Below are 25984 nucleotides of genomic sequence, written 5' to 3' on the forward strand. Positions count from 1 at the left end.
TTTTTCATCAGCAGCAGTAGAAATTTCTCTTGCATAGATTTTCTGGTGACCTCGCTTGGATTTAGCAAACAATGAACCGTCAGGGTTATAGCGCGTTATTTAATCTGATTCAACTCGTCGTGGCACTTATATTTATTGCACGTGTAATACTTTTTGACGTCACGAAAAGTATTGTACATACAATATTGTACGTACAATACGGAGTCTGAAGCTAGCCTGATACGTTCACGCGGTACCTCTGCATTGAACCATATCATGCTGATCACTTGCACCTGTAAGATTAGTATCTTTGAAAAGACCAGTATTGTATTCAATCTATGATTGCAGACATACACAGGTGATTAGTTCAACCTGCTTGTAGTGCAGCGCGATATGTTCAAAATTGTTTTGACCTATTGCTATGGTAGTTAATCCGATTAATTACATAACTTCGCCAGCGTATAAAGTGGCTTGATTTGCTCATGAATATTTATGAGGTGTAATAATAATATAATGATATTCCAATCTGAACTGATACACCATTATAGCTATTTTACTCAACTTGAATGATTACTCCAAGTTTAACCTTACTTGTTGTCTTGTCCAGAAATGCTTGTGAGTGCAGTGTGGTCACATTTGTGGTCAAGCTCCAGTGGACGTTGGCTGTAGGGACGTCTGGTTTGTACACCTTACCAGCGTGGGTCACGGCACAATGAAACTTGTCATTGACATCAAATGATGCAATTGCAAGCTTAAATGACTTTCCTGTGTCGTTATTTGGCGCCTGTACTTTATAGATTACGCTTACCAAGTTTCCTTTATCGTTTGCAGCAGGGGTTGCATACTGGCCTTCGGAAGAGGAATAAGGGCTGTCTCCACCAGACTTGCCATTCTGCTGGACTTGAAGATACCATGGTCCGCAGCTTTTTGGACGATATCCCACTTGCATGGCATTAGCCATCACAGTACTGGATGGATGTACATTGATGACTTGGCAATGTGGCGCTGAGAGATAAAGACGAGGCATATATCTGTCAGCTGTGAACATATCTGTCATGGCAGAAAGAGCGTGGAATTTGTACCCTTCGAGAATGAAATCTTTGAGCTGCTTTTGGTAAATCTGACCAAATTCAGATTTCTCAATATCCAGGATTTGTTCAGAGCTGATTTGAGCAAAACGAACCAGAGGTGTGACTTTACGAAGGCACTGTGCGACCCCGAATCTATGCGCATCTTTCATCATCCATCGTTCTAGAGCTTTGTACAGCGTGTATTCATCACGGACAACTAGCTGAGATCCAGAAAGCAGGAAACACATTTGATCAACAGTCAACTTAAGCCATGCATCCGAATCAATTATACGCAAGAGATTTGACCGGATCACACTGTAGCAATGACTCACCAACTGATGAAGGTTATACGTTTCAGCAAACGACAACCACTCGAGGGCGCCCTTTATGTTGCCTTGCCCTATCTGCTCTGTCATATATCTCTCACACAGACTACGCAGCTGTCGGATGTTGTACTTGTCGGCTAATGTAAATATTGGCATTATTGTTGTCGTGGTAACCGTCACTTGTCCACTATATAAGCATTGAAGGAAATCACCGAACACAGCCTGGCATTCTGGTGTCTCCTCTAACTTAATTTCCCCACTCCGCGAATCTGACCATTGTGGACCCGTCAGCATTGTGCGGAAAACATCACTTGCAGATGCTAGGAAAAACTTGTGACAATAGAAGGTCGACTCTCCAACCTTGACTGTGACATCACTTAATTCAGGGTTGTTACAGTAGCGAGATAAGCCACCTACAAAGTCAAATACTGAACCAAGAGTGGTCCCATTACGTGTTTTGAAGCTTTCCATGTTGCACTCAGATTGGTATCAACTCAGGTTAAGTTTAATTGAGCTCTGTTGATTCTATCTGCTGAAGCCTGAAAGGAAACAAAAAGATCAAAATAGATGAGAAGATTGCATAACATATAACAAGAGTGTTTCTATAGCGCTGCCTTCTCATGGCTTGGCAAGTGATGACCAAAGCTCTTTACAATGACAATGATCCGAAGGAAGAAATAACATGTACAAAAATGATCAAAATAATGTGAAAAAGAAGGAGCACAGTATATCACCTTGATGTGGGGAAACAAGTAAAACACAGACAAAATGCCAGAGGAAAAGAATCAGTAAATGTAGGCACAGAAATAGTAAGTCAAGTTTGATAGCAAAAAAACAACAATTCCAAAGCCCACAGAAGTGTAAACCTACAAAAATGGACTGTCACAATATTTTTGTCAAAATAATGTGTCAAATGTGTCTGTGTATTCCAGTTTAGGAGCTAGATTTGAAAAGGCTTTATCACCATATTTTGTGAACATCGTGTTACAAACAAGGTATGCTGGGTATGCTGAATTCAAATATCTTGTCCGCCAAACAATATTAGAACCCTGTGACCCTAAAAAATGAAATGAAAATGAGAAAAACTAAAAATGCTCCAAATTCACTATACAACATGTCAAATTATTCATCTGGGTCTAAGGATCACAAAAATGTAACATTTGCATGTACCGGTATGACAAATAATTAATTACCAAGTTATGAGGCTCAGCAGGTAAAAGGTCAATACAGGGGTAGATAATTAAAGTTGCTCTGATTTTCGTAAAAATGGATGCAACCTGTTCCTGAAGTTCAAGGGATTCAGGAAAAGAATAGTTTTTACTATCTGTGATGTCAAGTTCAGAAGATAGATGATAAATAAATACAAATTCCATTGAATTCTATTGAATCCTACATATTTTTGACTCTTTGCTGTGTAACATGCTAACTATACATCACAGATAGTGCAAACTATTCTTTTTCTGAAACCTCTTAACTGGGCGAATAATTTGCTACAACTTTTACGAAAATTTGAGCATGTTGACTTTTGACCTATACACAATAAGTAAATCGACCTGTGAACTTTTGTGCCCCATAACTTCTTAATGATAGGTCAGACACACACAAACAGGACATTTGTGGTATCCATTTAACGACAGGTCGGACACACACAAACAGTACATTTGTGGGATCCATGGGGCCAGCCCGGGGGGGCCAGACGCATAATTTGACATGTTTGAAAGAGTTATTGGAATAAAATTAATTTTTGCCCCCCCCCCCACTATTCAATCCTTTGGGGTCTTTTTGAGGGTCACAGTCTCATAATATTGCTTGGCAGGCAATAGATTCGAGTTCAGCATACCCAAAAATAAGCTGGTTGCCAACTTTTATGCAAACTTGCCGCTAGGAACACAATTTTTTAAAAACAGAACCAGTCTAATAATTACTGTTTCAATTTAAACTATTAGAATTCAACTGTTTGTATAAGCTTGTATACACATGCATATAAGTGCAATTTGTCCATACGCTAGTGATGTAACCGCGTAAATGCACTGATTCAAATCTGCCACTGCAAAATCCAACATGGCATTACTCTCAACTTGAGATAAGACAACCTATAGAACTACAACTATTTATAATTTGAAAGTGACACGAATAGTGGACCAAGTTGCCAAAATCATATAGGCCTGGTAAATATGTAACCGGCCCTCTGAGTGATTAAGTGAGCACAAAAGCACACTCTGTCATCTGTTAGATAGATGCACACGCACCCCACACACACATACCCCCCCACCCCCACACCCTTTCCCGACTTGCGTATGGAGCGGGGACACTCACGTACATTGTGTGTTTTTAATCGACACACTGGGGACAAAATGGCCGATTTCAAAAATATTTTTTGATGGAATAATTGACCATTTGGGGTCATGACCCCACACCTGTGTAGTGTCCCCGGTTTTTTTATTGCATTTTAAAGCTTTTTAGCCATAGGGGATGCAGGTGGTATAGTCTCTACAACCGGGGCGCCCCGGTTGGCAGATGTCCCCTGGTGTGATTAAACACACGAAAATGTCCCCGGAAGTGAGCATTTTCAGGCGCACACACACCCCCACCCCCATTGACACACACACACACACAATACTCAAACAAACAAATAAATAAAAAAACAATTGAAAGTTGAATAAAAGAACCCGCAGCACCTACCTTTAATATTCATCAAATTCCAATAATCAGTTCTTTATTAAATCTTGAGCTATCAAACCATAGGCAATAACATAGCACATCAAACTGCAAAATAAAGCAAAGCAATATAACAATAAACTGGTATTACTCACAAGAGTCTCAATCTTAATGAAAGTGACACAAACAATGGACCAAGTTGCCGAAATCATATTCTGGTAAAAATGGTAGTACACTAGCCATAGTAATCATGGTAATTAAGTGAGTACAAAAGCACAATCCATTATCTGTTTGATGATACACCCCCAAACACTGGCACACACCATGACACACAAACAAACAAACAAACAAGCATGTACCTACCTCTTATATTTGCTGAATTCCAATGATCAGAACTTAATCGTGTGCTACCGGATCATAGGCAATAACTGTTACACATCAAACTGCAAAATAAAGCAAAACAACATACATATTTGATTAGTGAACTGGTATTACTCATAATAGTCTCAACCTTAATGCACAATTCTATAATCTAACACTACACAAATATACTCCCAATTCACTCTAAAGGCTTCTGGGAATGAGATACACTAGCTGTAATCAAATGCAGTCAAAATGAAATCACAATCCTGTGTACAATTTAATGCAATTTTGCCTTTGGGTATTGTGCTATTGCTATAGACTTACATGATAGGCATTTGCCTGAGTCAGTCAATGATCTACTGGCTATATACCAGTGCCTTCTGGACTTCTGACACATCATTACCACAAAAATTCACATATTTTGAGTGCCTAAAATGTTTGCAGCTAGTCGACTCATAGGAGGACAATTGTAATCAAAAATTGTTACCCAGAGTTTGCTATAGGCCTACTCAGTGTATATTCATCATAAAATTGTAACATTAGATGCCAAAAAGTACCTAAAAAGGCAGCATAGGCGATTTTGAAAAAACAAAAAATAAGCTTGAAAAATAAATAAGATATGATATAAATTCATACTTGCTTTCATTGTATCTTACAAATTTTTATATTCTAGAAACGGAATAAAAGCTATGCCATTGCTTTTCAGTAAGTCAGTAACTGTTAAAATCTACATTTCCTTTTCATTTTACAGTATAATGTAATGTTCAAATTCGCTCTTGAAAAACAAACCACTAAAATAAACAAACACAAAAATTTTGAACTTGTTGTGTTCCATCCATCTGACAAATCATTATCGGCAGCTCGTATGTCACTGTCAACTGTCAACACCAATGTCTACATTTACACATGAACTTGTATCATGTCTATTCAATTGGATCTATTTCATTCCCAAGTTTGTTACTTCCATTATTTGACTAAGGTGTCACTCTTTAAGTTAATTAAAAATCATTTCATAAATTTGGGACCCTTATAAGTTATTTACATCATGAGCATCAAACGGTCTTGGCAAAAGAAAAGCAACGTTTATGGTACCGTACATTTTAATTCAATTACTTGGTAGTAAAATGAGCTGTACCTGTCATTGTATGACTGTATGTGTATGAATATTTTCATGTTGGTACCCCTCCTACCCCACACTTGTCATGCAGTGGTGGCACAGGCAAGGGGGTGTATTGGGGGTATTGGGCTTTGTCCACACGAAAATACAAAATTATGGAACTTTCAACTTTTGGAGACATTTCCCAATTTTTGCCTCCCAAAAATTCCCTATGGTGCCACCACTGCACTGCTGCAAAAACATTGAGGGTTATATGCACTTTTCATTCTATTACAGTAAAACTGGCTATGTGCTTGAATCAGGATGTTAAAGTTCCGTCTCCATCACAATCTAACTGTGCCAAGGTAGGAAGCCTCCACAGCCATCATGATAATATTTCAAAGGCAAACATGAACTAGTTTCAATTACATTATGTCTGGTAATTGAATCGGTTGACTTCATCAGGAATAGTCAGCTGTGTTGAACAAAAAGCATGAAATATTGCTTTGGACCACCTTAATAGTCTATTTAGCCTCATGGAGAGAAATAATATACAAGAAATTTTGACATATACAGGTACACAAAAACTGTTTTTCTTCAGCTTGAAGTAAGGTGCCAGGGGGGTGCCAGAAGCATTGACAATCAGGTACCTTTTTTAAGAGCTAACACTCTCATGACTCGATCTGCTCCCTCTCAGCAAAACTTGCAGTTTTCACCTCGATACTTGAAGATGTGGCAGACCTGAAAAGGTACAAAAACAGGAGAAAGATATTCAACATCTGGAGTGATATGGAAGAGGTTGTTTTAAACTAGAATTATGCATTTTGGTCCCTCACACAAAGGTGTGTAAATAAAGGTTTGTAAATACAAATAATATAAATATGCAATAACATGACACAAAACTAAAAGCAAATAATCAGGCCACCAGCATACCAAGTTTGAAGTTGATCGGTGATTGCGTTTAAGCTGCAAAGTGGATTAATGAAAGGCAAAATATGCAAATAAGCTCATTAATATTCAGTAGCCAAACTATCAAGATGTTATTGAGTTAAATCCCGGCTTAAACATATTTCACTTCATTTGGGAATTTTGTGGCCAAAACAGAATTTTGTAATTTTATTTAAATAAGCACATTAAACTTATTCGTGTGACCTTTCCTAAGATTATTTCCTTTTCAATGCTTATGCTTAACATATGTACTTTAATGACCCAGCATACAAAAACGCAAAAACGTTTCATTAACATTCAAATGTCAGGTTAGGTCATGAAAAGTTTTTGAAATGTTTTGTATGAAAACACACTATAACAACATTGTTTAAATGTGGTCAAAATGTTATTGTAAAATATTTTATGCAAACGTATTTGCCAAATATTTTGTCAACTAGTGTACCTGTAGCTGAAAGAGCACCTGTAGCCGTGATAGTGCTCCTAGTGTGATATGGAGAATTACTTTCACCAAGATTAAGCCAAATCAGATGAAGTTTAAAATGTAGCTCCTGGATGACCTTTGACCTCGGATGACCTTGATTTTAAGTTTTACTTGTTCCCCTCATATCAAGGATTCCACCCACCAAGTTTGAGCCCGATCGGACAAAGTTTGAAATTTGACCCCTCCGTAATGACCTTTGACCTCGCTTGACCTCAATTTTATTTCGGGCATATATTCCCCTCGTATCAAGGATTCCACCCACCAAATTTGAGCCTGATCGGACAAAGTTTGAAATTTGACCCCTCCGTAATGACCTTTGACCTCTGTTGACCTCGATTTTATTTCGCGCATTATATTCCCCTTGTATCAAGGATTCCACCCACTAAATTTGGGCCCGATCGGACAAAGTTTAAACTTTGACCTTTGACCTTCGATGACCTTTCAAACCACCCCATAAACGTGGAATGCCCGATACCTATCTATATCCGAAATATCGGAACGATGCCTCGAAGCGCAGCGAAACGCATAGCCGGAAAGACAGACAGACAGAGCTCATTATTTTATTAGTATAGATCTACTTTAAAAATAATATCATGACTATTAATAATATGTTAGAATATTTTGCAGGAAGTTTTCAAAAAAATGTTTTTGAATGTTATGAAAATGTTTATACCCAAAATTATTGAGGTTCCTAAGCCTATGATTTTTAATGAAGTTCTTTGAATGAAACGTCACTCAATCAAATTATAAGTCAGTCTAATGGCTCAGCCCCAGCTTTAAATTGCCATAGTGATATAACCAATTGTCTTTACTTTAACCCAACCTTTGTCAATAGAATCTTTTGTATTCATTCAACTTCACGGTTCAGTCCTGACAATTATGCACAAAAGTAGTTTACCTTGACTAAACAAGTTGTTTATTATTAATTATATACACAAATGCACAACGGAGACGCCAACACAACGGGTAACTCACTAGTCATCACCATTCTATATTTGAGATAGATTTCTATATACTAGGCCCTCTATTGGTATATCAGTGGCACAACAGATTTTATCCACAAATTGCACTGTAACCATATGTCAGGTCAAAACTGGTCATCCTCACAGAATCTCACATCACCATCGCCAGGCAACACCTGATACAACACTATTTTGGTTGACATTTCTACATTCACAGCATTATTCTGAACAGCAAATCCATTCCAGATATCCAATTGCTAACCTGTATACTGTGAATTACACATATACTGCATCATAGTAGTGTTTACAGCTTCAAATAATCATCAGGTTGTTATCAAAGGTATGTACATCGATAGTGTAGTGTATTATCTTATCTGTAGGCCTATCACTATTATAATACATACTAAAATTCAGTTGCTGCCATGGTCAGAGCTGGTCAACATGGTCAGCCGGGTCATTGATACGTACCATTGATCAGGGCTTTGGCAAAGTCAACATGCGTTAAACATAATGTGATATTTTAAATAAAGAAGAATAGATTCTTATTTGTGACACGATCAAGGGGAATGAGTCGGATGTTGCTAATATTGATTTTGAGATAATGGCAAAGAAAGTGTTAAAATTTGTTTGTTTTATATTGTTTTAAGCGATTGATAAATTGATGTAACTTCACAAAGAAAAGTCGTATCAACATTCAGTTTCTGAAAGCTCTATGGGCGAATTTCTCGATAGAAGTCTTAGTAAGCCTTAGGCTTAAGGTGGCCTTGAGGCTACTAAGCCTAGCCCGCTCTCGAAGCCCGAGTCTTAACTGTAGCGGATTTCTTGAACGCAAATTCAAGCTGGTCTTAGTGGCCTTGCAGGCTTAACGCTTGACAACCTCGTCCCTTTCTACCAGCGACTTAATTGTATAGGCAGTTGGAGGTAGATGTGCATAAGCTGTTGTCCTTCACGGTTTACCGTACTAACAAGGTTACCATCGCAAAGACTAGCCTAGACCCGTGGTCTTGTGCTTGGGCTTACACCGTACACAACTTGATGCAAGACTAGTATTTTTTCTGTTTTTGTGTCTTTTATGTATTATTTTATTTCCACTTTACTTTATTATGAGCCCTGCTTGCATGAATGATACTTCTATACTTTTTACTCGACACATTATTTTTTTTTTGCATTTTAAAAAGGGTCAAACTGCAAGCCTACAGAAAAGGAAACTTTGATTCCCCTAAAAGTAGGCCTAAAGCAAAAATTGTTTCACACTTCAAACAATCATACGCATGTTTGTCAAAAGTAAAACAATATTAAGGATCATTTTGGTGCATTTTTCTCAAGTTATTTGTGACGTGTCATGTCAAAAGGAGACACTTTTGGGCAGGTTATCAATTTTGAGGTTTTTACATATCTTAAATATAGAGATATTTTGCTCCACAACGCCGTTTTCCCTCAATGAAATCGGACATTCCTAAGCGAAGATATTGAGTTCGTAAGTTATAGTATTATAAAATTGGAAATTGAGATATCGGCCTTTAAAAATATTATTGACAATGTTGAGAATAGGAATTACCTTGAAAAATGTCTCAAAAAATACAAGATGCCAGTTATATTCCGGTCTGAAACTACCAGACAATATTTTAAACATTAATAACATCACAAATTTGCAACAAACCGAAATTGTGAGAAAATCACCCCCGGACAGATTTTTGGCTATTTCTCCATTTACGATCCTGCCCAAAAGTGTCTCCTTTTGACATGACACGTCACATTTGTCTTTTGTCCTGTTTAATATAAAAGCAAAATGAATAAAAAAAAACATAACCAACCATTTGACAACCATCGTGCGTGCTATCTACTGCTGATATTTTCATGTTCTATTTGCGAATTTAGCATGAGTGCATAGTTTAATACGATGATGATGATGATGATGTTGGATGATGATGATGATGATGATGATGATGATGATGATGATGATGATGATGATGATGATGATGATGATGATGATGATGATGATGATGATGAAGATGTATACAGATGTATATAAATGTATACAGAATTGAATTACTGCATATTTTGCAGCCAAATTTGAATGCAAGGCGTCCGATAATAAATCTCAGGCAAAAAAGAGGAAAGCATGGTAGCAAGTTAATGTGGAACGTCAAGGTTTTTGGACATGTCAAATATTCTTGTAGAAGTTGAACAGGAAGGAGAGGGTTGCTCCTTGACCGTTGTTGACCGTTACAAGTTAGGTTCAAGCAGATCAGTAAGCCTTAAAACATTGCTTTACTGAATCGGCAGCGCGATTTAAATTTGGTATCCGAATACTTCAGAAAAGGATCCTTCCTCTCCTGAAGACGCTCACGACAGCAAGTTGACGCCGAAGATTACGTCTCGCTTTAATTACACCCCTTTGGCACCGTTGCTCCAAAAGAAAATTCATCATTCAAAATGAGTAGGCCTTAGAGCAACAGCAGGTTTAACAGATTCGGAATGAACACTAAAATAAAATGATAAAATGTTCAACTAACAGCAGGTTTGACTGACTCGAATGATTATGAACACTAAAATAAAATGGTGAAATGTTCAACTAAATCGAACAAATGAATTATTACTTAGGCCTACTCTATGTTGAATGAAAGACAGCGTCTGTTTCGATTTCTCAAAAATATGGACGAAAAACTTTGCATTACAATTCAAACAATTTGCCAATTCAAATAGTCCACGGCTTACGACCTAAGACCTGCTCTGAGGCAGGGCCAAGAAAAGCCGCTTTAAGCCTGGCCTAACAGGCTTGCGTGAGACTACTGCTACAGAAGACTGATTTCGAGAAATGCAAATTTTACGAAGCCTGGGGCTAATCCTACAAGCCTGGCCCACAGGCTAACGAAGCCTCGAGGCTATGGTAGCCGTGTTTCGGGGAACGTGTTTTCAGTTAAGCCTGGTCTTACGACCTTTTAAGCCTTGCGGCTAGACTAGCCAACTGCTAAGCCACCCGTCGAGAAATTCGCCCTAAATGTCCTCTTTAAAAACATGTATAAAACTAATTTTCGACCAGGCCAACATGTGACTCATTCCACTTGATCATGTCACATTTGTGTTCCTCAAAATGTTACCCTTTTTAATTTCAGGCTGAACAAAAATGAGGTAAAACAAAGAAAATTCCTATTTCATTCCAGCACCTATGTTATTGTAAATGAATGTGTTAGTTTCACACAAGGATGAGATGTATAAGTGAAGACAAATATAGCCTATGTATAAAAATATTTTTGACGGATCGATATTTACATGCAAATAATGGTAGCTGCATGATCTTCAAAACAAAAATGAATTTGACTTTTACACCCTCACTTGATTTAAATAATGCTTTGACAATAATCTTGACCTCTCATTGTGTATTTGTTTAATGTCAAAAATTGTGATTTAAAGACAAGCTTGAACTTAAATTGACAGGTTGTCATTAGAAGTTGTGTTCAAAACATGGCGACCCTGTTTACACACAAATAAAGTCAAGTTCAAATTCAACTGAAGTCAAATTCAGGTTTTGTGCAAACAAGGTCTATTAGCAAACTGAATAAGACTTAATAACAATAACATAACATAATATAACGCGGCAGATGTATTGTGATGTGATCAAGCAAATAATGAGTTGGATGTCGGGAATAGTGATTTGGGATATATAGCCAATGATATAAATAGTAATAGTATTTAACTTCCTTTGTATTTGATTGTTCTGAATAACACTACACACAATGACCATAACTGTAAGTCTAATTATGCAGGTTTTTTTTAGCATAGCGTAGTATGTACTATATGTAGCATCCCATAATATCATGTAAAGTGAATATAGTGTTACATGTAGCGTCGACATACACATAGGCAATCTCCTAAATGCCGGGATGGCTCATCATTTCATGCAAATAATATAATTACAGTGAGAAGATTGTGACATATGACCTAGTAGACTGGTTGCATCAAGCTGCAAGTTTGCGTAAAAGCTGGCAACCAAATTATTTGGGGAAATTTGGGTATGATGAATTCAAAAATTTTGTCTGCCAAGCTATATTGAAGCCCTGTGACCCTTAAAAAAGACCCCAAACCCCACATGTACATACAGGGGGCAAAAATTAAACATGCCCCAAATTCACAAAAAATAATTTGTCTGGGTCTAAGGATAAAAAACTACATAATTGTGTGTAGGACATATAGTTACCAGGTTATGAGGCTCAACAGGTCCAAGATCAATTTGCATGTTAGACAGGGGTGAAAAATTAAAGGTGCTCTTTTATAGTGTGTCCTGAAAACGATCAGTTTGTAAATATAAAAATATTCATATGTTACATTGATCATGTATAATTGTTATTTTTTGCACCCTATTGAGAATTACAATTCTACCTACATGTATCAGTATCATCATATGGCTTTGTAACCATATGCAAAAAAATAAAACGTACAAAGAAACAAGAAGTAAAAGGGTTCAATTTACTCTGTTTGCTTTCTTCATTTACTAGAGCAACATGAGTCCTGTGGTAAAGATTCATCGGCAAGATCTAGAATTAGTCAAGAAGATTGGAGAAGGTGGCTATGGCACAGTATATCATATGATATGGAGGAAATCAGGAGAGAACATCCATGTTGCCGCAAAAAAACAATACGAAGTTGAGCGACGTGAACTTGACATTTTGTCTAAACTTAGCCATCCGAATATTGTGAGTCTAATTGGAGTAGTTCCAGGAGACTTGGATTTTATGTTGATACTTGAGCTTTGTGAAGGGGGATCCTTGCGATCTTATCTCAATACAAATGGCAAGAAGCCATTGTCTGCAAAATTGTTTCAAACATGGTCCAAACATGCAGCAAATGCGATTCAATATCTCAATCACATGAAGATCGTTCACAAAGACATAAAATGCGATAATTACTTGATAACCAGCGACAGCGTTCTGAAATTAGCCGATTTCGGTTTGGCAAAGGAGCTTGAGCAGACTCTTAGTAATGCAACTATGACTGGAACTTGGCCATATATGGCACCGGAACTTTTGAAAGATAGCATGCTTTCTCCCAAGCTGGATATTTACGCATATGCAGTGGTGCTGTGGGAGATGATAACAGGGAAGATTCCTTACGAAGGAATGACATATCATGAGATTATATGGCATGTATGTCAACATAATAAAAGGCTAGAGATTCCTCCAGATTGTCCAAAGCACCTTGCAGAGCTGATGACTTTATGCTGGGAGGAAGATCACAAGAAGCGACCTAGTATTGATACGGTCATGTCCATGCTTGGTAAGTTTTCTATATGTCACACGATCTGAACTAATCTGGCCAAAAGGAGGCAATTTTTCAAAAGTTACTATCACATGCAACCTATGCTCACAGGGGATGATGAGTAAACCTCTTGTCTATGTTGCTATCATCATCATCATTAACTATTAGTCTCATCTCAAGTTGAGAGTAACACCATGTTGGATTTCGCAGTGGCAGATTCAAATCCAGTGCGCTAAATCCCACAGGGCGTGTACAGACGTATCGAAAGGTGATTTGTCCGTACACTGGCAACACAACCACGTAAATGCACTGATTCGAACCTGCCACTGCAAATCCAACATGATATTCCTCTCAACTTGAGATGAGACACTATATAGGTGTCTTCCAGTGAAAATTGCTTTTATGCATGAAACACTTTTCCCCAGGACTTTTCCCAAGGGTGATTAAGTTTCAAACCTTTATGATTAAAATAAAATAAAGGAACAATTAAAGATCTATTCCATAAGCCTATCTTTTGTAGCTTTCTTTAAAGTGACCATCATATTTTTCACATTTTTACAAAGATGGTGAACAGCATGACACATCTTGGGTACTACATCTGCAGTTTGCTCACCAGGATGACCCATGCCCAAACACACACAAACTTCACCAAGCATGTGGCATCTCTGCACACAACAGCAGTCATATTGCAGTCAATGATATCCACACTTCACAAGTCATCATATACGATTATTCAGGGAATTTCAAAGTTAGCTTGGGGCCAAACAAGGCACCAAAAGGCTCTGAAATCTTTCACAAATCTCCACGAGGAGTTGCAGCTGGATCAGATGGGCGGTTCTTCATGACGGATGAAAGCCACTTTGTAAAAATCTACGAGTCAACAGGAGAACTGATGGATAAATTTAGAGCTGTTTCTCCAGAAAATCAACTGTGTGAAGATGGTACGTGGTTAGGAGCCCTAGCAATTGATAATCATGGTCAAGTACTTGTTGGAGCATGCAAGAGCACCAATTTCATCAGCTGCCACACCCAAACAGGTCATCATATCAAGACTATCTCTACCACCCTTTTGCCAGTCTATCTTGCGAGCACACCTCTGGACACAATTGTCATCAGTTCTTGGGCACCAAATACTGTGCAAATCATCGACAAGACAGGAGATGTCCTGTTTGATTTAGATCCACCTCCGTGCGTTACCCGCTGGAGACCAACAGGTGTATGCTGCAGTCATGATACCATCTTTGTTGCTAATGACAACCAATCAGCTGTAGATGAATTTGGTATCTACATCTATTCCTTGTCTGGTGATTATCTTGGATGTGCTATCAAGAATGTTATGAATCCAACTGGAATAGCAGTCACAGATGATGGAAAGACACTTCTGGTGGCACAGTATGATCTTGGAAATCCTCAAGGTGGACAAGGTTTGCATGGTGTCAAGATATTCAAGAAGGAGACTAAAGGCAGAGTGCATGAGAAGGAGGATTCTTTATCTTCATGAATGCAAAGATGTAAAGAGTATATTAACATCAGCTAAATCTTTTAGCTTTTAGTTTACTATCGTATGATAACATAATTTCAATCCTTCAAATTCTATCTTGAAATCATTGAAAAATATGAGTTTGAATTGATCTGATCTGAAATCTTAGAGAACTGCATTGCATGCACTTGTGAATGTTGAACTAAACTTAAGACTTAACAAAGTGACTCATATATTCAGTTATACTTACTTCATTTGAAGTTTTAGGCCAAACAAATATGTGACTCAATCTTGTCCATAGAGGCCAAAGGTGGCAAATTTGAAATTGTGATAAAAGCAAAAATATGGAGTAAAAATCAGTAAAAACATTGATAAGAAAACAGACATCACAAAACTCCAGAACTTTAGAACTAAGTATGCTAGCCTTTTGGTGTTTTCAGTATGATAGCTTAATGTTTGTATAAGGCAAGCATGAGAATACACATTCATGAACAAATCTGGAAATTATTTTGAAAGCTGACAGTACATTAAAATGGGACAAAAACACCTGAAAATGGTCAGAAAGTAAATACAATTGCAGGAATTTTGACATCACAAAAGTCTCATGCCTGATAAGGCAATAGTAACTCAATTTTCATGATGCCTCCTTTGGCCTCCATGGACCAGATCGTATCACATCCGTTTTTGATTAAATATACAAAAAGTTTGTTTTCACTTTTCCTCTTTTTTGTCCCACATTTTGGCTCATCAATGTTGCCATTATATGAAGGCATAGTTCATACATTATGACATTTAAGGATAAGGTTAAAATAAATACTAGTCTCTTTGCACTGTCAGATGAGCCAATGCTAGTATGATCAAGTAAATGCCAATTTCAAAGTAGCTTATCATCATGAGTATCCACAAGAAAATGTCACAATCGAGGCAAGGGGTAAATATGCATGGGCAGAAAAAATGTGGGCTGCCTCAGGCAGTGTCATAGGTTAGACCACAGATATCTGTGATCTAGTAATAGACACAAGCAAACCATAGAAAGAAGTAATATTGTAAGATTCGTTCAAGAAAGACCCTCTTTTTTTCAGAAATTCTGATTTTTAAATGATTATATTATTAATGGGCTATTCCATTCGACATCCATCATCCCCTATGGAAGACATGACCTTAATCTTTGGCACAGGGAGTGTGAATTTCAAATGGGGTTTGTTACCTGAATGGGTGACTCTATTTGAAATCTACCCCCTATTTGGGATCAGTGTTCGAAATATGCCTCAAAAAGTTACAGGCCAGCCGGGCTTGACCTTACAAAGTTACCGGCCAGCCGGGCCGGCAACTAGATGCCAGTCAGAAAAGTTACCGGCCAGGTCAAGTTACAGGCCAATGGCCGGCTGACCGGCCCTATTTCGAACGCTGTGTGGGATATTATTAAAGGTCATATGATCATATCTTCCATTTGGGCAATTCCATGGTAACTCGTGCTACACTTTTGGGCATCCTTTGACAATTTTTATGCTCCCGCTTAAAAACTCAATTGAGTGGAATCTTTATTTTTTGTATTTTAATACCTAACATTCAAGGCTAGATCCTCATAAAATTGTTGTTAAAATGAAGATCCACTTGAAAACCACTTTTGTACGTATGGGACAGCTATGAATAATGGTAACTCGTGCTACGAGCAGAGGACATGCTAAAATATCACTCACTTTTATTTTGATGGTGTCCTAAAACAAAAAACACTATAAAGCCTAATTGATTATGATAAGTAACTGCTATGTTATGGTTTATCTTAAAATACATAAAAAAGACTTGTCCTTCATACTTTTACTTTTGCTTGCAAAAAACATGGTCACTCATGCTATGGTAACCATATAATTGAATATATGAATACAAAAGCCACCTAAGTCCATACTTTGGCCAAATTGAGTTAAGCATGGGAAATTGTTGCTATACATAGGCCTGTCATATGCATGAAAGAACAACTCAAATTCATTATCTGTGTCTATTGGGCATGTGAAAAATAGCATGTATGAAAGAATCACCCAATTCCATGATTTGAGTCTTGTAACACATTGATTGAAATCCAGTATGTATAAAAGTCCACTTGTAACACATTCATTGCTAGAGAATGACTTTTGAACAAAAAATGGGTTTAATAAAGGAAAGTGTGTGGTTTATATTACATGGCAGAATGCTTATCAACATTATACATACCTGTGTGCTTTATTTTGTATTATCTTACTAGTGGTAATCTCATTCTAACATTGTTGTCTTTGTATATGATTCAAAAAACCACCTAAGTCCGATTTTAAAATGAACCCCACGAAGTCCCTGAAATGCTAATCGTCATACCTAATACAGGTTAATCCACTCATTTGCACGTAAAACTTACCATATTGACCAGGTAAATCTAACTGAAGGAATTAAAATGATACACAGGTTTTTCTCTCAAAATAAATTCGCATGGACTTAGGTGGCTTTTGTATTCATGTATTCAATTGTTGATGGAATCACAAATGCAACATATTATCAGTCTCAAAGATAAGTGATATTGGCCCAAAATGACCTTTGCTCTAAGCGCAGGCCTAAAACAATGTTTGTTTGATTGGCATAACCTGGCCTATCCTACTGCCAACCCTGAATATTTTGATTAATTTTGAGGGGAGGAAAAATTCATTTTAATTTAATATTATAAATTAAAATGGAAGTAGTTTCTTACCTTTTGCTGTCATAAAAGGTTAAAAATAATAATAATAATAAATAGAATTTCAACAGTCTCCTTATATCCTGCATTAAGTATTCGAAAACAAACAGGTAAAATTATTTCAGCAGTCTTTGACCAAAAAAAAACCCCCCAAATCCCTAAATACCCTTTTTTTTTATGTCACACCATTCAAAAACAACATTTTAAGCATAAGCGCATCACAGGTTATTTAACACTGGTATTTTGTGGTGCATTGATATATTAAAATTGGTTTCCCCTTTTCCTGAATATCAAGAAACATAAATAGCACACCACATATATCTGGAATTATAATGTGATTTTTTAATGACAAAGGATAGAAAATAAATGTAACATCTTTGTTTGTTCTCACAATCCAACCCAATATTGAAACCCTTGCCAATCTCTACACATAATTTATGTATGTATATAAATTGAATAAATATATGATGCCATGAGTGTTTATAAATTTGATAAAAAAATAATTTGTCACTTTTTAAAGTCAATATTAATGCATATTTGACAGGTACAAGGCTCAATACAATATTTTCTCCCTGGATTTTATTAACTTTTGAAGATAAATGCTATTTTTTGATATAGTTGAAGCATGATCATACATGACAAATTTTTTCTATATTGGCTACATCTCGCATTATCATATTTGTCAACATCCTACTCATCATGATCACATGGCAATACAACTGCTTACAACTGCTGTGAAAGATGAGTCACTAGCACACACTGTATTAGATAAATATTGACTATCTTTTGGCATCAGATCTATTCTTATCATTATGGGGAATTCCCCTCATTGCCAAATGGGAAGTTATTCACTGAGTGCTATTTAATATAACCCTCTCAGGAAACCAGTGTAAGGTAGTGCAATAACATTTAAGGTAGGTGTAATTTCATGTTTAATATTACATACGGTATTAACAAAAGTCATAATGTTATAATATATTTTACATGAATAGCTATGAATTTGGGCAATTTTAATAACACCTGATATTTTGGTACATTTATAATGTTTATATGTGTCCCAACTTACACTTAATTGGAATCAGCCACAATTATCATTTTGATGTATTTGTACGGAGCAATTTTGAATTAATGTCATAATTACAACATTAAATCCCCTGTATAGCTTCACAATTAAGTGGCCATGATATTAACCTGGATATTAAATGGGTTTTCTGTCATTTTACCTCATTATTTTCAGCTTTAAAAGGGCAGAAAACCTTCATGACATATGCTACTAATATTAATTCATATTTTTTGGCAAAGGATAACCAAATTGACATTTGACCGAAAGTGTATATTATGAATTAATATAATTAATAATTAATTATTTAACTAGGTATTTCTTTTTATTGATTTAAATAGATATTTCATTTTATTGATTTAACATGAACTTATCTGTCTGAACTTACCAATTTTGTTAAATTATGAAGAATATGTTCAAAGAAAATTAAGTGAGAATTTGAGCACAATTCTCTTAATGGTTACAAAACAGGTTTTTTGGAATAAATGATTCTACTAAACCAGTTTACTTTTCGCATACATTCACACAACATTTTGGCGAGTATCTGAATTGGTTATTAACTCTAATGCTCCAAGTGGTGTTTGGCTATCGGAGAGGAAAGACCCAGCAAACACAAAAACGTTTTAAAAACATTTTAAATAAGTTATATTTTGGCTTTTGGTTTAGGTAAAAACGTTTTAATAACATTAAAATGTCGGGTTATATAAAGGTCATGATAACGTTTTAAAACGTTTTGTATGAAAACACACTACAACAATATTTGCCCCCATCAGACCCGGTGCCCCCCAATCATGGTCGGTGCCCCTACCCCCAATGTGATGACCCACGCTACGCCACTACTAAGGATACATAATGGTGCCCCCAATTATTGAAACAGAGCGCGAAATTTTGGACAATAATAAGGCCTACCACTAATTAATTTTGGTTACTACAAGTTGAATATCGGTCTTAATGTTCTTTCAATTGATTTTGTGCTGAAATTTGTGTGAAGCGCGCGAACATTTTGACTTTCATCACTTGGAGGGGAGCAGAATCGATGCTGAATTGGTCAATTTGGCTCCCCCTAAGGGTGGCGCCCGGGGCATGTTGCCCCCCCACCCTAGTTACGCCACTGCCTAAAACAATAAGTGTGATGCAGTTTTGCCAAATTCAGAATGCAATTCGATATGTCTGATGTGCTCTAAGGTCCCACAGCAAAATACTACGCAAACATTGCTATCCGATTCCTTAAAGGAAGATACACATTTATACAACTTATTCCCACTTCCTCTTCCATTTATTATTATTATTGATTTCCCTATCACAATTTTGGCCCCAGGTCAAGGCCTCTGGGCCCAGGCCCACTGCATCTGTGTTAAGGGGTCTCGATCTTTTGTGCGTAATTATAGAGGGCCAGGGGATTCACTCTATCATTCAAAAAATTATTTGAAGTCAAAGAGTCCTAGGAATAAAAACTGTAGTGTAATTCACGCCAAAAATTAATTTTTGTAATCGATCAAAAAACAAACATTTTATATCAATTTAAAATTTAGCCTGAATCCGTAAATATGGTACCTCTCACCCTTTTTTAGGTCAAGGCTATTTTTACCATTATGCAGCAAACCATTGTTGAAGCTATTTCACATACATGTACAAAACATTTTAGAGAAAAAATGAGGACATATAGTGTTGAAATATCTTTTGTTGATTTCGAATGATAATGTCATGAAGTCGTAAATTTTAAGGTCAAATTCCTAAAACCAAAACAAAACATTGCAACGCAGATAATTCCCGACTTACGCAATTTCATCATCACATCAGTGTCTTTATTATTTGTTTGAAAACTTTCCCAAACGTTCGTGTTATTTATGCATAAAACGGCTAATCTATCTTTACAAAACGCGTCTTTTTTTAGTAAACAAAAGGCTAAAGATGGCATTATGAGATTTATCTTTTATCATTACACTCATCCGCTCAACTGCCACGGTGGCCGAGTGGTAAAGCGCTAGCCGCGTAATCGCAGGAAGTTTAGAATCGCTGGTTCGAGTCCCAATGAAGCCTGTGGAAACTTTTTTTTCTTCAAAATTCATGATCGCATTCCGAAATGAGTCACTTGTCGGTAAATCATGTATCGTATCCTTAAATCTGGCCCTGCTGGCAACCTTAATAATCAGCTGTTAAGTATTCTCATTTTATTTCCACTTAGGAAAATGATGGATGTTTGTCAACTTTTAGCTCTATATACACTGTTCAATTTTGTAGCAAAACAAACACTTGACAAATATTCAAACAAATAATTATCAAACAGAACTGTTTTATCTATATCAAACTTCAGAATCAAGATTACAAGTTTTAAGTAGTGGGATTTTAAAATGGGATTCTAAGGAAATAGCCATGAAGCATTATATATGATGCAAGAACATCAATAACAATTAAATTAACAAAATTCACTTAATTTTAAAGAAATATCAATTTTAGGGCAATTTTATTAAATTGTGATGTTTTCCAGTTTTTAAAGTTTAAAAATAAATTTCCTTCAACAGACAAATATCCCATAATCCCACATGATCAGCCATATGATTTTCAAGACTCTTTTCATTTTTGTCCTATTTATTTATTTTTTCTTTTCTCTTTTTTTTTTTTTGTTCATTTCTATTTGGTAATTTATACAGCCAGTGTGTGATCTTTCTTCTGAAATCCATTGGCACTTTAGGGTCAGTATTTTGACAATTCAAAGTGTAATGTTACGACCCATTAATGTACCTATTTTGACACAAGGCAGTTCTTGATCCACAAGTCTCGCCTCCTTCCCAACTGCCTCGGCGATGAACTTTGGCAACAGAAGTGCTATTGTCAGTATGGAAAAAGTGCTTGGTTAATTATGATTTTTTGGAATTTTACTTTACATCATCAATGACCATATAAAAAATCTCCACCAAAAAGTATGGGTAAAAAAAAAGTTCTGAAAAAAAGTGGAAAAAACAAATTTGAAAAAAAGGAAACCCTAACCCTACCCTACCCTTACCTCACCTCTCACCCACCCTAAGCCCACCACCCCTCACTCAACCTACCCCGGACCCCGCCATCACTTGTCCAGGTCAAGAACCTCAAGCGATGTTCAACTGAGAGTATTTAACCAAAACTTTCACCAAATAGTCGCATGCATACACATCCATCCAGACATACAGCCAAATATGCAAAATGTACCCAATTTATGTAATTTGGGCGCATTTGTCTCTGCCGACGAAACCAACTAATAAACCACATTTGAGTGGCATTAATTGTTATACCAAAATTCCTGAAAATGGACCCCAAAACAACTTGGCTCATGCCAAACAGGGAGAAAACCTTCCAGGTCTGGCATCATCCAAATGTTACACATTTCAACTTTTTCTATTTTTCATCTTTTTTGCTTCATACAGAGTGATGGGCACTTTGGTTCACATTTCTCGTCAAAACTTAACCTTGGTTACAAAGATTGGAGAAGGAGGATTTGGTTCTGTTTATCACATGATCTGGAAGAAAGACCCAAAGAATGATGTCCATGTTGCTGCTAAAAGACCATACAAAGTTGATTCTCCCGAACTACAAATTCTGTCAAAACTATGTCATCCAAACATTGTCAAACTTATAGGAATTGTACCTGGAGAGTTGGATTTTATGCTGATATTTGAACTGTGTGAAGGTGGCTCCTTACGTTCATATCTAAATAAGAACAAGAAAGTCCCACTCGAAGCGTCACTGTTTACAACATGGTCCAAGCAAGCTGCAAAAGCTATTCAATATCTTCACCAGTTGAATATAGTTCACAAAGACATAAAATGCGAAAACTACCTGATAGCAACAAACTATGTCTTGAAACTGGCTGATTTCGGCCTTGCGAAAGAGATGGCTAAAACATGCATAGCAACTCACAGAGCAACATGGACACATATGGCACCGGAACTTCTAGAGAGTTGTGAGCTATCTGCCAACATTGATATATTTGCTTATGGCGTAGTCGTGTGGGAGATATTGACAGGACAGGTTCCCTATAAAGGTATGGGATACCAGGCCATAGTGTGGCATGTTTGTCATGAGAATAAACGTCTAGAGATTCCAGCGGATTGTCCAATACATGTTGCCGAGTTGATGACTTTGTGTTGGCAAGAAGATCCTAAGAAGAGGCCAAGTATTGATGATGTAATCTCAATACTTGACACACCTTACACAGAGGAGCAGCAGCAGAGAATGTCCTTATCATTAAGACAGCTACCAACCATGTCACCTCCACATTGCAGCAACAATAATCAAGCAATAACAACATTTCTTGGTAAGTATATAAACCAAAATAATTAGTAACATTGTATATTCAGCACAGAAGATAGTAGTTTCAAGATACTGATAGCCTTTCATCATGACAAACTAATCTGAACCATTAGGCCTAACCTCAGGTCCATATACAGAGGATGCAACCTCCCCCCCACTGCAGGTAAAAATGTCCAAGAAGGTCCAAGTTGGAAGAAAAATTTACAAAGGGACCACTTTTCATGTTTTAATATATGAAAAACTGTTCAAATCAACGGAAAAGATCCACATTTTTGGTAATATTCTATACCCACTGCAAAAATCCTGCATATGGGCCTGCCTATATCATAAAGTCAGTCAGTGTTACGTTACAATACATAATAGAAGTTGTGCTGGAAGAGCATTGCTTTAACACATGCCCCACATAGTGAAGTAATACATGTGATCTGGCCCAGGAAAGTACATTGATAATTATGTGCATTGATGTTGATATGCACTCCTGCTTATCGACCCATTATTTGATTTCCGGAACATGGAGAATAAAAAATCTTATCAAACTTTAGAATTTTTAAGTGAACTTCATTTTGGGTTCAAAATAGTTGGTGGCCTTCATATAATTTGTATGTAGTATCATGTGTGTTCCACGTTTCATTACTCTTTTGGCTCAAATAACACTGATTTCCTCTTGAATTTTTTACAGACAGTAACAACAGCCCACAAGTTGGTGTATGGGAGATGTCAGGACAATTTGGTCACCAAGACGATGGATCAGAAATGCCTCATTTGCAACAAGCGGGAGGGATTGCCATCTCACAAGATGGCCGCCATGTTGCCATCTCTGACATCCATGCAGGGTATGTCAATATCTGTGATGACACAGGACAAATCAAACTCCAGCTTCCTATTAATAACACAGCCCCTAGAGCTCCAGAATTCAATCGTTATTCTCCCCACGATGTAGCAATAAGCTCCGATGGGCTTTATTTCGTAACTGACTTCAGCTGCTTTGTGAAAATCTATGACAACAGAGGTACACTGAAGGATAAATTCCCTGTTGTCTCACCTCAAAACAAACCATGCAATGAAGATGTGCGATTAGCTGGACTTGCAACAGATAACAAGGGAGCCGTACTTGTAGGAGCTACTCTGCTCTCAACACCCATGTATGAAGGGTTCATCAGTAAACACACCCAAACTGGGACTCATGTTGACACCATACCTCTTACTGATGGTATTCTACCACAATTCTTAGCTGTTACCCCTTTAAACACCATCATCCTCACATCCTGGTCTCCTCCCTGGATGCCTAACACATCAAAAAAAGTCTCCACAAACATGACTGTGCAAATTCTACATGAATCAGGCCAACTTTTGCAAACTGTAGAACCACCGCCGTCTGTGTCATTCTGGAGACCTACAGGCATTTGCTGCAGTGAGGACACCATCTTTGTAGCAAATGATAACCAAGTTACCCCTTATGAGTATGGAATCTATTGTTTCTCCTTATCCGGTGAATATCTTAGATGTGCCACAAAAAAGGTTATCAATCCTACTGGAATAGCGGTGACGGGAGATGGAAACAAACTTATAGTGACTCAGAATGAGCTTGGTAATCATATGGCTGGGTGTGGATTACATGGTGTCAAAATGTTCACACAAAAAATAAGCACTGTAGAACAAAACTGAACACAATTATGGGATGAATATCCAAGTTATCCCTTATATACTGTGCCAATAAAGAATCCTTACACTTGGAAAAATAATCACAATTTCAAAACTGAACAATATTGGGGTAAATTTGTTTTTTTAATAGATGCATATCTAATCCTGCACATTATGACACCACATTGAATCCAATGTGACCTTAAGAAGTAAAGTTACCAGCAATTGAATAGACGAAGGTCCAGTTTTAAAAGTGACAAACTGGCCTATATAAGGCGCAAAAAGATTCCAACAAGGGTAACGAAGAGACAACACAGTTTCTTCAATGAAGCGTTATTTAAAGCAGTTTTTATTTCAGTTTTTACTTCTCTGTACTTTTAACAACTTTCAGTTTATTTGTCAGTTCTTTTGTTTCAGTTTGCTTTTGTTACTTTTGTTTTAAATTAAAGCCAACCGCATAAATTAGTCATTCACCACTCTCAAAGCAGATGTCTACCCAGCAAACACAAAACGCTTTCGACATCATTCGCAAAAGGTTATAAAAGGTTGTCAGAAAAGCGTTTAAATGTCGGGTTATATAAAGGGTATATTAAGAGTATAAAACGTTTTCATAACCTTAAAAAACATTTTCTGATAATCTACTGCTCAGCAAACAAAAATGTTTTACAGAAAACGTTTAAATGTCGGGTTATATAAAGGGTATAAAAACGTTTTAATAACAATCCAAAAACATTCTTGAAAACTTGATACAAAACATTCTAAACAGAATGTTATTTTGGGGTTGAAAAAATATTTTGCGAAAAATGTTTGCCCAAAATATTTTCAATAACGTTTTAAAAACGTTTTCATGACCTTTATATAACCCGAGATTTAAATGTTATTAACAGGTTTTGAAAAAAACATTTTAAGAACATTTCTGTGATTGCTGGCTTCAAATATTTTAACATAATGTTATTTAAGTATTGACACAATATTTGGCAAAAATGTTTGCAAAAATAGTTTACAATAACATTTTTTGAAAACATTTAAAAATATTGTTGTAGTGTGTTTTCATACAAAAGCGTTTTAAAACGTTATCATGACCTTTATATAACCCGACATTTTAATGTTATTAAAACGTTTTTACCTAAACCAAAAGCCAAAATATAACTTATTTAAAACGCGTTTTTAAAAAGCGTTTTTGTGTTTGCTGGGTAGTCTGTGGCATTTTGAATAGGCCAGCTTGTCACTTTTAAAACTGGACCTTCGTCTAATCAAATGCTTGTAACTTTGCTTCTTGAAGTCACATTGGATTCAATGTGGTGTCATAATGTGCAGAATTAGATAGTGCATCTATTAAAAAACAAATATACCCCAATATCGTTCAGTTTGGAAATTGTGATTATTTTTCCAACTGTAAGGATACTTTATTGGCGCAGTATACATGCATGTATGAGTATGGTATCTACTGTTGCTCCATATCGGTGAATATCTTGGATGTGCTGACAAGAATGTTATCAATCCTATAGTGGCAATGGAAATGGCAAATCGTGGTGACACTTGGCAATCATAAAAATCATGGCTGGGTGTGAATTACATAGTTTAATCAAAGTTTTAACTGCTTTTTTGATTAACTGTTTTGATATAGGAGCGTATGAATTGCTATTCTATGATCATTTCATAAAAGTTACAAGTATGCT

At 36.6% G+C, this 25984-nt stretch overlaps 2 protein-coding genes across 2 annotated transcripts; one reads left to right on the forward strand and one right to left on the reverse strand.

Moving 5' to 3' along the window:
- Nucleotides 1-220: 220 nt before the first annotated feature.
- LOC140154962 (BTB/POZ domain-containing protein 17-like) lies at nt 221-4478 on the reverse strand. Its single transcript, XM_072177623.1, has 3 exons — nt 4397-4478; nt 4058-4141; nt 221-1914 (listed from the first exon to the last, which is right to left on the reverse strand). The coding sequence occupies exon 3, from the start codon at nt 1844-1846 to the stop codon at nt 533-535; it is 1314 nt and encodes a 437-aa protein (XP_072033724.1). The 5' UTR covers nt 1847-1914; nt 4058-4141; nt 4397-4478; the 3' UTR covers nt 221-532.
- Nucleotides 4479-8010: 3532 nt separating this feature from the next.
- LOC140154072 (uncharacterized) lies at nt 8011-25175 on the forward strand. The gene is made up of 5 exons (XM_072176682.1): nt 8011-8223; nt 12380-13157; nt 13703-14636; nt 21779-22668; nt 23344-25175. The coding sequence occupies exons 2-5, from the start codon at nt 12386-12388 to the stop codon at nt 24327-24329; spliced, it is 3582 nt and encodes a 1193-aa protein (XP_072032783.1). The 5' UTR covers nt 8011-8223; nt 12380-12385; the 3' UTR covers nt 24330-25175.
- The last annotated feature ends 809 nt before the right edge of the window (nt 25176-25984 follow it).

This window comes from Amphiura filiformis, chromosome 6 (genome assembly GCF_039555335.1).
Source record: "Amphiura filiformis chromosome 6, Afil_fr2py, whole genome shotgun sequence".
Classification (NCBI taxonomy): Eukaryota; Metazoa; Echinodermata; class Ophiuroidea; order Amphilepidida; family Amphiuridae; genus Amphiura; species Amphiura filiformis.

Excerpts from the sequence above, each read along its gene's own strand:
- LOC140154962 (XM_072177623.1), bottom strand. The coding sequence starts at position 1,846 with ATGGAAAGCTTCAAAACACGTAATGGGACCACTCTTGGTTCAGTATTT.
- LOC140154072 (XM_072176682.1), top strand. The coding sequence starts at position 12,386 with ATGAGTCCTGTGGTAAAGATTCATCGGCAAGATCTAGAATTAGTCAAG. Across the intron at positions 14,637-21,778 it reads AAGGAGGATTCTTTATCTTC|AGTGATGGGCACTTTGGTTC; the intron begins ATGAATGCAAAG and ends TGCTTCATACAG. Across the intron at positions 22,669-23,343 it reads AGCAATAACAACATTTCTTG|ACAGTAACAACAGCCCACAA; the intron begins GTAAGTATATAA and ends AATTTTTTACAG.